Source organism: Bombina bombina, chromosome 9 (assembly GCF_027579735.1).
Source record: "Bombina bombina isolate aBomBom1 chromosome 9, aBomBom1.pri, whole genome shotgun sequence".
Classification (NCBI taxonomy): Eukaryota; Metazoa; Chordata; class Amphibia; order Anura; family Bombinatoridae; genus Bombina; species Bombina bombina.
Window position 1 is genome coordinate 290,587,254 of NC_069507.1, and position 14,763 is coordinate 290,602,016.

The 14,763-nt window shown below is 41.5% G+C and overlaps 1 protein-coding gene and 1 non-coding gene across 2 annotated transcripts in view; both read left to right on the forward strand.

The window, feature by feature from the left end:
• Positions 1 to 14,763, forward strand: part of NCAPD2 (non-SMC condensin I complex subunit D2) — a 185,691-nt gene that overhangs the window by 2,574 nt on the left and 168,354 nt on the right. Inside the window, exons 2-5 of the mRNA XM_053692853.1 lie at positions 767 to 842; positions 10,476 to 10,534; positions 11,278 to 11,459; positions 11,532 to 11,671. Coding sequence (XP_053548828.1) covers positions 767 to 842; positions 10,476 to 10,534; positions 11,278 to 11,459; positions 11,532 to 11,671 — 457 coding nt within the window. The remainder of the gene's footprint in view (positions 1 to 766; positions 843 to 10,475; positions 10,535 to 11,277; positions 11,460 to 11,531; positions 11,672 to 14,763) is intronic.
• Positions 948 to 1,248, forward strand: LOC128640614 (small nucleolar RNA U85). Its single transcript, XR_008399359.1, has one exon. It is a non-coding gene; the product is annotated as a small nucleolar RNA U85 (small nucleolar RNA).

A 14,763-nucleotide genomic window follows, 5' to 3' on the forward strand; every position in this document is an offset into this window, starting at 1 on the left:
TCTATCTATGTATATCTAATGCTATATAATGATCTATCTATGTATATCTAATGCTATGTAACGATCTATCTATATCTAATGATCTATATCGGACCATTACTGATTTGGTTATAATTGGAAAAATGATTCTAAAAATGAAACCCATGATTTAAAGGGACAGTCAACACCAGAATTTTTGTTGTTTTAAAAGATAGATAATCCTTTTATTGCCCATTTCTCAGTTTTGCACAGCCACCACTGTTATATTAATATACTTTTAACCTCTGTGATTACCTTATATCTAAGCATCTTCTGACAGCCCCCTGATCACATGACATTTTATTTATTATCTATTGACTTTCATTTTAGCCAATTAGTGCAGTGTCTGCCACAATTCACAGGCGTGCTCACAATGTTATCTATATGGCTTACAGGAACTAGCTCTCCCCTGTTGAGAAAAGCAAATACAAAAGCATGTGATAAGAGGCGGCCTTCAATGGCTTAGAAATTATCATATGAGCCTTCCTGGGTTTAGCTTTCAACTAAGAATACCAAGAGAACAAAGCAAAATTGGTGATAAAAGTGAATTGGAAAGTTGTTTAAAATTGCATGCCTTATTTGAAACATGAGTTTTCTTGGACTTGACTGTCCCTTTAAATTGGTTTTACTGCCGGTGATTTAGATGTTAGTATTGCATATGGTTTAGCAGTTGGAGCTGGTGATGTGGGTACCTGTGAGATCTTTAGCACGTAGTTTGTTTAATCTACTGTGACTTTCTGTCTTGCAGCCTTCCAGAGCTCTCTCCGTGCCCTGGGTCCCCAGGCCGTTCTTCAGCACTTTGATGCCCTGTACAGCATCATACAGTGAGTATATGCAGCACTTGGAATAAGTCCCTTTTTCAGACGTTGGAGCAGGCGTGAGCTGTAGCAGCTTGTGTGCTCTGTGGTGTTGGGTGACCGGCTGGTTCCGCCAAGTGATGAGTCCAAGGCGAATGTGACCCCCCCCCTTCTTGCCATGACCTCTGACCTTCCCCTTCGGTCTGTAATCTTGGTGACTGTTGAGGAGATTTTCTCAGCCGCTGTAAGGCCAGACCCACAGCAGCGTTATGCAGGTCTTTTCCCCATAGCCCCTGTCTGCCCCTCAGAGTGAGAGCGTGCAGCCACTGGGTGTGACCAACACGATGTGCGGGCAACCAGAGGGGGCAGGTCTGTGGTCACAGCTATGACAGGGAGGGGGAGATGAGCTGGCATCTTTGGTAATCTGATGGCAGAAATTTGTGACTTCAACGTCTTTTCATAAGAATAAACTTTATTAGTACTTCTGATTTAAAGGGACACTCAAGTCAAAATTAAACTGTTGTGATCCAGACAGAGCAGCGTTTTTAAACAACCTTCCAGTTTACCTCCATTAACAAAATGTGCAGTCTATTTATATTGAGACTTTTTTTTTTTTATATAGTCACCAGCTCCTACTGAGCACGTGCAAGAGCTTACATATATCCATTTGTGATTGGCTGATGGCTGTCGCATGATACATGCAGAGTCTTTATCATGTGTTTGTTTAGGCAAATCTACTGGTCCTGTAAGTGCATTTGCATCAGTAACAATGCTTCTAATATCAGCTTGCTGAATTCTTTAGCACCTAAAGGAAAACTGGTGGAAACAATTCATTAAAATCTCTCCATACCAGTTAATGGCTATAGAAATGGGAACATATTCTGATGGTTTGTACGTGCTTTAGGCGCATATAACCTGGGTTAAGGATTCATGTGTTAGTGATCTAGTAAAGCAGGGGCTAAATTAGAATTTAACAGCAATGTTCAGACCTTTGTTTGAAAAAACAAAATTTATGCTTACCTGATAAATGTTTTTTTCTTTTTTGACACGATGAGTCCACGGATCATCTCAATTACTAATGGGATATTTACCTCCTGGTCAGCAGGAGGTGGCAAAGAGCACCACAGCAGAGCTGTTAAATAGCTCCTCCCTTCCCTCTCCCCCCAGTCATTTGACCAAAGTCTAGGAGAGAAAAGAAAAGCCAAGGTGCAGAGGTGTCTGAAGTTTACGTAACCCAAAAACCTGTCTTTCAAAAACAGGGCAGGCCGTGGACTCATCGTGTCAAAAAAGAAATACATTTATCAGATCAGCATAAAATTTTTTCTTTTTAATGACACGAGTCCACGGATCATCTTAATTTCTAATGGGATTCAATACCCAAGCTAGAGTACACAGATGATACGGGAGGGACAAGACAGGGAACCTAAACGGAAGGCACCACTGCTTGAAGAACCTTTCTACCAAAAGCCGCTTCAAGCAACAGCCCTCGTGGAATGAGCCGTAACTCTCTCTGGAGGCTGCTGTTCAGCAGTCTCATATGAAAAACGGATGATACTCTTCAGCCAAAAAGAAAAAGTAGCCATAGCTTTCTGACCCCTACGTTTCCCTGAGAAAACTACAAACTAAGCAGAAGACTGACGAAAATCTTTAGTCGCCTGCAGATAAAACTTTAAAGCACGAACCACGTCCAAATTGGGCAGAAGACATTCCTTCTTGGAAGGAGGGTTGGGACATAAGGAAGGAACAACAATATCTTGATTAATGTTCCTGTTGTGAAGAAACCATAACTTAGTGCGCAAAACTACCTTATCCGAATGGAAAATAAGGAGAATCACACTGCAATGCGGAGAGTTCCGAGACTCTACGAGCAGAAGAAATGGCAACAAGAAACAAAACTTTCCAAGATAACTTAATATCTAAGGAATGCATAGGCTCAAACGGAGGCCGTTGTAGAACATAAATAACTAAAATCAGACTCCATGGAGGAGTAACTGGTTTGAACACAGGCCTGATCCTTACCAAGGCCTGACAAAAGGATTAAACATCTGACAGACGTTTGTGTAACAAAATAGACAAGGCAGAGATTTGACCCTTCAGAGAACTTGTTGATAATACTTTCTCCAAACCCTCCTTGGAGAAAAGACAAAATTCTAGGAATCCTAACTCTACTCCATGAGTAGCCCTTGGATTCACACCAATATAAATATTTCAGCCATATCTTATAGTAAATCTTCCTGGTCACCGGCTTACGAGCCTGAATCATGGTCTCAATGACAGATTCAGCAAAAACCCAGCTTAATTAAGATTTAAGCGTTCAATCTTCAAGGAGTTGGCTTCAGAGAAACTAGATTTTGATGAAGGAAGGGGCCTTGAATTCGAAGGTCTTTCCTCAGCGGAAGACTCCAAGGTGGCTGAGACGATATGTCCACCAGATCTGCATATCAAATCCTGCGAGGTAAAGCCGGAGCAATGAGGATCACCGATGCCTTCTCCTGCTTGATTCGAGCCATCACCCGAGGAAGAAGAGGAAATAGGTATGCTAGACTGAAGTTCCAAGGAACCGCCAGAGCATCTATCATTTCCGCCCAGGGGTCCCTGGACCTCGAACCGTATCTCGGGAGCTTGGTTTTCAGATGAGATGCCATGAGATCCAATTCTGGCTGACCCCACCTGAGGATCAGACTGGAAAACACTTCTGGAAGAATTTCCCACTCCCCTGGATGAAAAGTCTGCCTGTTCAGGAAGTCCGCCTCCCAGTTGTTCACCCCTGGTATGTGGATCGCCGACAGGCAGCAGGAGTGGGCCTCCGCCCACTGAATTATCCTGGATACCTCTGTCATCGCTAAAACTCCTCGTTCCTCCCTGATTGATGTAAGCCACTGAAGTTATGTTGTCTGACTGGAACCTGATAAACTGGACCATGGCTATCTGAGGCCAGGCCAGGAGAGCATTGTAGATCGCTCTCAGTTCCAGAATGTTTATAGGAAGAACAGTCAAAACTCCCTGAGCCTTTAGAGAGCCCCAGACTGCTCCCCACCACAGAAGGCTGGCGTCTGTCACAATCACCAAGGGTGGTCTGCGGAGGCAGGTTCCCTGGGAGAGATGATCCAGAGACAACCACCATTGAAGAGAATCCCTTGTCTCCTGCTCCAGTAGAATCAGAGGAGACAAATTGGTATAGTCTCCCTTCCATTGCCTGAGCATGCTTAACTGCAGAGGTCTGCGATGAAATCGAGCAAACAGGATGATGTCCATTGCTGCTACCATCAGCCCGACTCGGCTAGTATCGATAATCTTTGGTTTCCTGACTTCTGTCAGACAAAACCTTCGACAGAGAATCTATTACGGTTCCCAAGAAAGCTAGCCTTGTACTTGGGATAAGAACCTTTTTTTTTTTTTTTTTTTTTTTTTTGTGTCAATTTACCTTCCATGCCCCGTGAACGAAGTACCGCTAACAGAGATCCCAGAACCTTTGTGAAAATTCTGGGAGCAGCGGCAAGACCAAAAGGAAGAGCCACAAACTGAAAGTGTTTGTCCAGAAAGGACAAACCTTAGGAACTTGTGATAGTTCTTGTGAATGGTAACATGCAAATACGCATCCTTTAAGTCCACTGTTTTCGTGAATTGACCCTCTTGGATCAAAGGAAGAATGGAACGGATAGTTTCCATCTTGAAGGACGGAACCTTGAGGAATTTGTTTAAACTCTCAAGGTCTAAAATGGGTCTGAAGGTTCCCTCCCCTTTTTTTTTTTTTTTTAACCACGAATACATGGGAGTAAAATCCATGACCCTGTTCCAATAATGGAACGGGAACAATAACTCCCAGGTCTGAGAGGTCTCTTACACAATATAGGAACGCCTCTCTTTATCTGGTCTGCAGATAATCTTGAAAGCAGGAACCTTCCTCTGGGAGGAAAACTTTTGAATTCCAATCTGTATCCCTGGGACACAATTTCTAATGCCCAGTGATCCTGAACATCTTGGATCCAAGCTTGAACAAAGAGAGAAAGTCTTCCCCCTACCAGATCCGGTGGGCATGACCTTCATGCTGACTTTGACTCAATAGCAGGCTTCTTGGACTGCTTTCCCTTTTATTCCAAGACTGGCTGGATCTTCATGTAGTTTTTGGTTGTTCCTGGTTGGAAATGGAAGATAAGTTTCCCTTGAAATTACGAAAGGAACGAAAATTACTGTCATCCCTTCATCCTATTTCTCTTGTCCTGTGGGAGATGACCTTTACCTCCCGTAATGTCAGAAATAATTTCCGATAGATCAGGACCAAATAAGGTCTTTCACTTAAGGAATAGCCAGAAGTTTGGACTTAGAAGGAACGTTCGCAGCTAAAAAAAGGGAGGAGTGATGCAAAGATTCTACACTCAGACTCTTTGCTGATCCCAAAGGTGGTGTAACCTCTAAACACTAACACCTAAATAAATTATAGAAGAAAAAATGAGGGGTTGGGATAGCGCTTAAACAGCTTGAGTCTTATGAGATAAGATTATTGTATGTGATCTCAGATTAATCTGTGGCTAAAAATGAGGGTGTCCCTGATTAGGGTTCTCTAATGTTTGGATATCTGCCTTTTATATGTTAAAGGGGAATATCTGGTTATGTGTTTGTCATATGACCAGAGTAGTGCAGATAATTCCTATATCTCAGATAGTGCCTATATCGCTGAGGTATGTAATCACCTTATATCTTCTAATTTGTATCATACATATGTTTGTATATCATACATATGTTATACATATGTTAGTAAAAATGTTTAAAAATATGGAAATATGAAATCAGAAATCAAAAATAGGAGTAAGGTAATAAAAATGAGTTTTATTCTAATACAGATGAGAGTCCTAACGTAAATTGGGAAACAGTAAAATCTAACAATAGATGCCGGCATCTGAATCTATTTCTTGAAACATCGTTAAAATTATAATAACGTTAAAAATGATATATTTATATAAAAACTAGCTGCTAGTTCTATGCAACAACTGCAGTTATTAGGAAGCGACTCTTGCTTGGAACATTAGATACAAAACATATGGTTACTTTATCTAATACACATGTATCATAAGATCTTAATTGTATCTTTCTAGTGGTATCTTTTATATATCGTTGCAGATACAAAATAGCCGTATATTAACTGAATATGTGTTTGTACTCATACATAGATATTCCAGGTCTACGATGGTTGTCACAGTTGTAAATAGTTGTTTACAGGTTGTTTTTGTGAACAAGTGTCTCTTATTATAAAAACCTTGATGTATTGTCCATATTCTGGGTTCCTCAATTGAAGTTGTGACCGGCCGGTCTTTTGTTTGTGAAGTGGTTCCGTGTATTCTCCCTTGTTTTTCTCAGGGTTGAGATCCGGGTCTTTCAAGTTTTCCAGAGATGGTTGTTGGATTACTCTTCGTGTCTATGTAACCCTTAGCTAGGTGATTGGGGCTGGAACGATTACTGGGTCCTGGGGCAGGAATTAAACATATAGAGTCTGTCCCTGAAGAGTGGGATTTGGCTCAGTGTACCTGCCCTAGCCAGCTCGAACACAGAATAAGCCTCTCAACCTGCTGGGTTCTTGTTCTTGGATATTTTTTTTTTTTTTAACCACGAATACATGGGAGTAAAATCCATGACCCTGTTCCAATAATGGAACGGGAACAATAACTCCCAGGTCTGAGAGGTCTCTTACACAATATAGGAACGCCTCTCTTTATCTGGTCTGCAGATAATCTTGAAAGCAGGAACCTTCCTCTGGGAGGAAAACTTTTGAATTCCAATCTGTATCCCTGGGACACAATTTCTAATGCCCAGTGATCCTGAACATCTTGGATCCAAGCTTGAACAAAGAAAGAAAGTCTGCCCCCTACCAGATCCGGTGGGCATGACCTTCATGCTGACTTTGACTCAATGGGAGGCTTCTTGGACTGCTTTCCCTTTTACTCCAAGACTGGCTGGATCTTCGTGTAGTTTTTGGTTGTTCCTGGTTGGAAATGGAAGATAAGTTTCCCTTGAAATTACGAAAGGAACGAAAATTACTGTCATCCCTTCATCCTATTTCTCTTGTCCTGTGGGAGATGACCTTTACCTCCTGTAATGTCAGAAATAATTTCCGATAGATCAGGACCAAATAAGGTCTTTCACTTAAGGAATAGCCAGAAGTTTGGACTTAGAAGGAACGTTCGCAGACCAAGGCTTCAGCCATAAGGCTCTGCTGGTCAAAATAGAAAAACCCGAAATCTTAGCTCCCAGTTTGATAACTTGAAGGGAAGCATCTGTGATAAAGCAATTGGCTAAAGAGCTTTAATACTATCCTGAATCTCATCTAAAGAAGTCTCCGTTCTGAGAGCGTCAGTGCGTCAAACCAATATGCCGCCGCACTAATGACGGTAGCAATGCACAAAGCTGGTTGACATTGTAAACCCTGGTGTACATACATCTCTTTGAGTAGGCCCTCCTAATTTCTTGTCCATAGGATCTTTGAAAGCACAACTATCCTCTTATAGGAATAGTAGTTTTCTTAGCTAAAGTGGAAATAGCCCCTTCCACCTTAGGGACTGTCTGCCAAGCCTGCTTGATGGAGTAGGCTATGGGAAACCTCTTCTTAAAAATAGGTGATGGAGAAAAAGGAATACCCGGTTTCTCCCACTCCTTAGCAATGATCTCAGAAGCTCGGTCAAGGACCGGAAACGCATCAGTCGAGGAGGGACAACCACTACCGTGGAGTCGCTATCATATAAAGTAGCTAAAACCTTCAGTAATAGACGGATGTGTTCCACCTTAAATCTAAATGATACCACTTCAGTATCAGCGAGAGGAATTACACTTTCAGAATCTGAAATTTCACCTTTAGATGCTACCACGGCTTCCTCCTCCTCAGGCTTCTGAGAGGAGATCTCCGAAACCGCAACCATTGCATCAGAAACTTTGCTTGCTGAATGACTTGTCTTCCTCTTACGTTTACCCTGCAACATGGGAAAAGCAGACGGCGCATCAGAAATTGTAGAAGACATGAGATGCATTGTCTTTTTAAATTAACACCAGTTGTAGTTACAGAGGAGACGCAGGGCACTGCCTGTGAGGGCGGTAACACTTGGAGCGCTTGAGGAGAAAGTTGCGGCATATATTGTACCTCTTCATTAGATTCCTGAACAACATCCACCTTTGAGGAAGTTGGCTCAGAAAAAATCTTATCCTTATAGTCCTCTCAATACAAGGACAGAAAGGTATTGGTGGTTCCACAATAGCATTAAAACACAACGAGCAAGGAACATTTTGCAAGTCCCTTGATCCATAATGATTCACACTTCAAGTCCTGACACAAAAACTTGAAATTTAATAAAAATTGAAAGTTTAAATAAAAAAGTTACTGTTAGGGTTGCACCGATACTAGTATCGGTACCGATACCAAGTATTTTCATGAGCACTTGTACTCGTGCAAATGCACCGATACTTATACCGATACCTCCACTTCCTACCCATATGCTATCTTGTGGCGTTTTTTTCAAACTGCATGGTCCCATTTCATTTTAAGCTGAAGTGGAGACTAAACTAAAAATTGTTTACTACTGTTCTGCCAATACAAATTGTTATTTGTATTATTGTAGGAGAGATCACTGTACCTCGTTCAGACAAACCCCTGAAGTACTGGTCCGTTAATAAACAGATTTTCAGCTCTGGCTAAAATGGTCCAAAAATATCTTTCTGCCCCATGCAGTAGTGTGGAAAGTGTAAGACTGTTCAACTTAGAGTCAAACCTCCTTACTGATAGCAAAAACAGACTTAAAGCTGAACTTGGCTTCTGTTCTGTTCCTTAAAAAGAACTTGCCACTAACTTTTGAAAAATTATTCTAATTGCTAAATTGTCTTTTTTACTGCTAGTTCTCATCTTGCACAATGATGTTCAAAACATACTGTACTCTGAGGAACATCCATAGGTTAGCTTATATAATTGCAGGAAGAGTACTCATGTACTCAATAGACTTTAGCATAGCATTGGTAAAACTTACCAGTCAAATGTAATTTAGCCCATAGTGTTTCCCATGATTAAACAGTGCACTGTTCTATTTTTACTATTTTTCTATTTTTTACTGTATTGCACTTTTGGTTGGTTGTGATTTTATATTATTTGTTAGTATTAATATATTTTATTGTAATATTTTTATTTATATACATGTTCTGTGAACTTTATTACAAATAAAACTGTTATTATTTCATAATGTCTTAAGTTACAGTCCTTCATAATTATAAAGAAGGAATCTTAAATAATTAGTCTGTATTGTGCTTGGTTAACTGTCAAATGACATAAAAAAAAAAAAGTTTCGGTAATTGTTATCGGCGAGTATTGGAAAACGAGTATCTGTACTTGTACTCGGTCTTAAAAAAATGGTATCGGTGCAACCCTAGTTACTGTGACTTTCAATTTTAAAAGCGCAACTATTTTACTGCTCACTGAAAATGATTGAAAGTTAAATAATTATAACCCCCCCCCCCCCCCAGTCACCTCCACACCTCAGCAGCCCCGCTGAGGCGCTTACCTTCCTAAACAAGACCAGGAAGTTCCCTCTGCGCAACGGACTATCTGGATTAATGGCAGAAAACTATTGATGCAGCCAGGTCCTAGGAACGCATGTAACTAGTAGCTAACATGCGCTCTTAGACACACGCAGACCGGAGACTCCTCTCTTGCAGCCCAGAATGTTTACACTGAAAAGTGCAAGAAGAGGTGGCGTGTGAAAAATGGATCCGCCCATCGTGGGCGTGACAACCTAAATGTCCTCTCCCAGGGAAAAATGTAACCCCAAGGAGATGGAACCACCAAAGCCCTTTAATACACTGCTTATAAGTAAACTTAAACCTGATAGACACTAGCCTTCTCGGCTAATTAGCTCTAGAGAGCTCCCCAGCACTCAGACCAGCCCCAACACTCCCTCTTGCAGCCCATGAGAGATTGTGTCAAAATAAAGTGCCCCTAATAGGAAAAGCCCCTTTTTATAAAATGAATAAGGAAGTAGTGTGTGCCCACTCTCTTTTTTTTTTTTTTTTTTTTTTTTTTTTTTTTTTTTTTTTCTGAGCTGATTTCCTGTCTGCCCCAGAAAAAGAAAGAAGCACAATTACTGCCTGGCAGCAAGGCAGTGCACAGGTTTGACTATAGGAAATTAGGGCAGTATTAAATATTACCAATGCTCTACTGAAGAGACTGATATGGACTACGGCTACACCCCAGAACAAAGCAGCACAATCTTGCACTACATTAAAAATAATAGATTAGATTCTTCAATCAAGAGTTTAACACCTCACTTTACCTCTTCCTATCACTAACATAGGCAAAGAGAATGACTGGGGTGGGAGGGAAGGGAGGAGCTATATATATATATATATATATATATATATATAGCTCTGCTGTGGTGCTGTTTGCCGCCTCCTGCTGACCAGGTGTTAATATCCCATTAGTAATTAAGATGATCCGTTGACTCGTCGCATTAAAAAGGTAAATTTTGGCACGTATTGGTGGATTAGTATCACATCTGCCCTATTAGTGCTCTGGGGGTTGGTTGTAGTGTGTTTTTGTACTACAATTGGAGCATAAATCGTTATTTTACTAAGCACAAGGTACAAGCCCTCTGTCAGTAAAGCTTGTGGGTAATGTCTGCTTCTTCTCTTTAGCCATTTCCGCTCTCTGGATCCAGCGCTTAAAGAAGACTTTCTTGAGGCTCTTGTTAAAGGTGAGGCAGTTATCATTTATGTGATTTAATGAGGGTTAGCCAGGCAAATTGTTAACAAATTAAAGGGATAGGAAAGTCAAATTCATCTTGCATGTAATTTTTAGACACTTTTAAATTCACTTCTATTTTCAAATGTGCTTCATCCTCTTGGTATCCCTTGTTGAAAAGGTATTCGCACATATCCTACACTAGTGGGCGCTAGCTGCACTCATTTGTCACTTGTGATCGGTTAACTTAGATGAGTTAATTTGGTTGCCAGTAGTGCAATGCTGTTCCTTCAGCAAAGGATAAGAAGAGAATGAAGTAAATTGGAAAATTGCTGCTCTATCCAAATCATGAGAAAATATTTGTTTCCCCTATCCCTTTAAAGGGACATTAGACTGAGTACAGTAGCAGGGTTACCACTTGCCATGATAGCTTCCTTCTGTGCCTGCAGTGGTTTTAACCCCTTACAAATATCAGTGAAGCTCTGCATCTTCGCAAGGCACGACCATCTTGTAGCCTTTGTTATGTAACTTTTATGTGATCTGAAGTGCTAGAAATAATAATAATCTGAGAAACTGCACTGCTCCTGTCACAGGATGCTACAAGATGGCAGCGCCCAGTATTAAACGCATTGGCGAGTAGTGTAGTTGTATCCAGCAGTTTAATGTCCCTTTAAGGCTACATTTGAAATGAGATTTATTGCTTTGTTCTCTGGACATATTTGCACTTTACTCCTGACTAATTCTTCACCTTTCCAGCCACTGCCCAGCATGCTAATGAGCTTCCACCTCTCCTGGAAGATCTGACCCTGTCTTCAGCCCAGCGCAGTGCGCACCTCAATACACTCAAAATGAACTGCTTCCTCCTTGCTCAGCTGGCGGAGGCCTTTGAGGGAGAGATGTATAAAGCTGCGCTCGGTTGTGTGGAGCCTGGCGGGAAGGTAAAAAAAACGTAACTGGCCTTTTTACGTCCCTGTGAATCTCACAACATTCACTTTCTTTCTTCTTGTCAGGGAAGGAAGAAAAAAGCCAAAGACGAGGGATTTGTCTGGGAATCTGAGAGAGAACAAGTTCTACAGACCATCACACACCTTCTACAACTGGAGATCCGGCGACTCTGGAGCTTGTCTGTGGTGGAGGAGGAGTTTGTGAGGTAGGCAGAACGTATGTGAGGCTTCGTTGTGGCTAAGGTTATATGGTCTGAGTGTTAGTAAGCTGTACGCGTGGCTTTGTGTTTGCCGTGGCTAAACCGTATGTGAGGCTTCCTCTTGGCTGTGGGTATATGGTCTGTGCTGGTGGCTAAACTGTATGGGAGGCTTCCTCTTGGCTCTGGGTATATGGTCTGTGCTGGTGGCTAAACCGTATTGGAGGCTTCCTCTTGGCTCTGGGTATATGGTCTGTGCTGGTGGCTAAACCGTATTGGAGGCTTCCTCTTGGCTCTGGGTATATGGTCTGTGCTGGTGGCTAAACCGTATGGGAGGCTTCCTCTTGGCTCTGGGTATATGGTCTGTGCTGGTGGCTAAACCGTATTGGAGGCTTCCTCTTGGCTCTGGGTATATGGTCTGTGCTGGTGGCTAAACCGTATGGGAGGCTTCCTCTTGGCTCTGGGTATATGGTCTGTGCTGGTGGCTAAACTGTATGAGAGGCTTCCTCTTGGCTGTGGGTATATGGTCTGTGCTGGTGGCTAAACTGTATGAGAGGCTTCCTCTTGGCTGTGGGTATATGGTCTGTGCTGGTGGCTAAACTGTATGTGAGGCTTCCTCTTGGCTGTGGGTATATGGTCTGTGCTGGTGGCTAAACCGTATGGGAGACTTCTTCTTGGTTATGGGTATATGGTCTGTGCTGGTGGCTAAACTGTATGTGAGGCTTCCTCTTGGCTGTGGGTATATGGTCTGTGCTGGTGGCTAAACTGTATGTGAGGCTTCCTCTTGGCTCTGGGTATATGGTGTCTGCTGGTGGCTAAACTGTATGAGGCTTCCTCTTGGCTGTGGGTATATGGTCTGTGCTGGTGGCTAAACTGTATTTCTCTTGTAAGGTGTATCCAGTCCACGGATCATCCATTACTTGTGGGATATTTTCATTCCCAACAGGAAGTTGCAAGAGGACACCCAGAGCAGAGCTGTTATATTGCTCCTCCCCTAACTGCCATATCCAGTCATTCTCTTGCAACTCTCAACACGCATGGAGGTAGTAAGAGAGAGTGGTGAAATATAGTTCGTTTTTTATCTTCAATCAAAAGTTTGTTATTTTAAATAGTATCGGAGTTGTACTATTTTATCCCAGGCAGTAAATAGAAGAAGAATCTGCCTGAGTTTTCTATGATCTTAGCAGGTTGTAACTAAGATCCATTGCTGTTCTCACATATGTCTGAGGAGAGAGGTAACTTCAGCGGGAGAATGGCGTGCAGTTTACTCTGCTATGAGGTATGTGCAGTTACAATTTTTTTTCTAGAATTGGAAATGCTAGAAAATGCTGCTGATACCGGATTAATGTAGGTTAAGCCTGAATACAGTGATTTAATAGCGACTGGTATCATGCTTACTCTCAGGGGTAATACCCTTATAAAATTGCAATATAAAATGTTTGCTGGCATGTTTAATCGTTTTTATATATGCTTTGGTGATAAAACTTTATCGGGGCCTAGTTTTTTCCACATGGCTGGCTTAAATTTTGCCTAGAAACAGTTTCCTGAGGCTTTCGACTGTTGTAGTATGAGTGGGAGGGGCCTATTTTAGCGCTTTTTTGCGCAGTTAAAATTAGACTGAGACATCCAGCTTTCCTCAGAAGTCCCCTGAATGCTATAGGACATCTCTGAAGGGCTCAAAGGCTTCCCAAAATCGTTTATTGGGGAAGGTAGGGCCACAGCAGAGCTGTGGCAGTTTGTTGTGACTGTTAAAAAAACATTTTTTGATCCGTTTTTTGAACTAAGGGGTTAATCATCCATTTGCAAGTGGGTGCAATGCTCTGTTAGCTTATTATACACACTGTAAAAATTTCGTGTTTGTAACTGCCTTTTCTCCAACATTGGTGTGTCCGGTCCACGGCGTCATCCTTACTTGTGGGATATTCTCTTCCCCAACAGGAAATGGCAAAGAGTCCCAGCAAAGCTGGTCACATGATCCCTCCTAGGCTCCGCCCACCCCAGTCATTCTCTTTGCCGTTGCACAGGCAACATCTCCACGGAGATGGTTAAGAGTTTTTTGGTGTTTAAATGTAGTTTTATTCTTCTATCAAGTGTTTGTTATTTTAAAATAGTGCTGGTATGTACTATTTACTCTGAAACAGAAAAGGATGAAGATTTCTGTTTGTAAGAGGAAGATGATTTTAGCACAGTAACTAAAATCGATTGCTGTTTCCACACAGGACTGTTGAGATGAAGTAACTTCAGTTAGGGGAAACAGTTAGCAGTCTTTTCTGCTTAAGGTATGACTAGACATATTTCTAACAAGACCATGTAATGCTGGAAGGCTGTCATTTCCCCTCATGGGGACCGGTAAGCCATTTTCTTAGTTAAACATAAAAGAATAAAGGGCTTCAAAAAGGGCTTAAAAACTGGTAGACATTTTTCTGGGCTAAAACAATTGCTTTACTAGGCATATTATGCAGATTCTAACTAATTATTGGTATTATAATCTTGGGGAATGTTTAGAAAAACGGCAGGCACTGTGTTGGACACCTTTTTCAGATGGGGGCCTTTCTAGTTATAGACAGAGCCTCATTCTGGGACTGTATAGGGGTTAAATGTAAAAACGGCTCCGGTTCCGTTAATTTAAGGGTTAAAGCTCTGAAATTTGGTGTGCAATACTTTTAATGCTTTAAGACACTGTGGTGAAATTTTGGTGAATTTTGAACAATTCCTTCATACTTTTTCACATATTCAGTAATAAAGTGTTTTCAGTTTGAAATTTAAAGTGACAGTAACGGTTTTATTTTAAAACGTTTTTTGTGCTTTGTTGACAAGTTTAAGCCTGTTTAACATGTCTGTACCATCAGATAAGCTATGTTCTATATGTATGAAAGCCAATGTGTCTCCCCATTTAAATGTATGTGATAATTGTGCCATAGTGTCCAAACAAAGTAAGGACAGTAATGCAACAGATAATGATATTGCCCAAGATGATTCCTCAAATGAGGGGAGTAAACATGATACTACATCATCCCCTACTGTGTCTACACCAGTTATGCCCACACAGGAGGCCCCTAGTACATCTAGTGCGCCAATACTTATTACCATGCAACAATTAA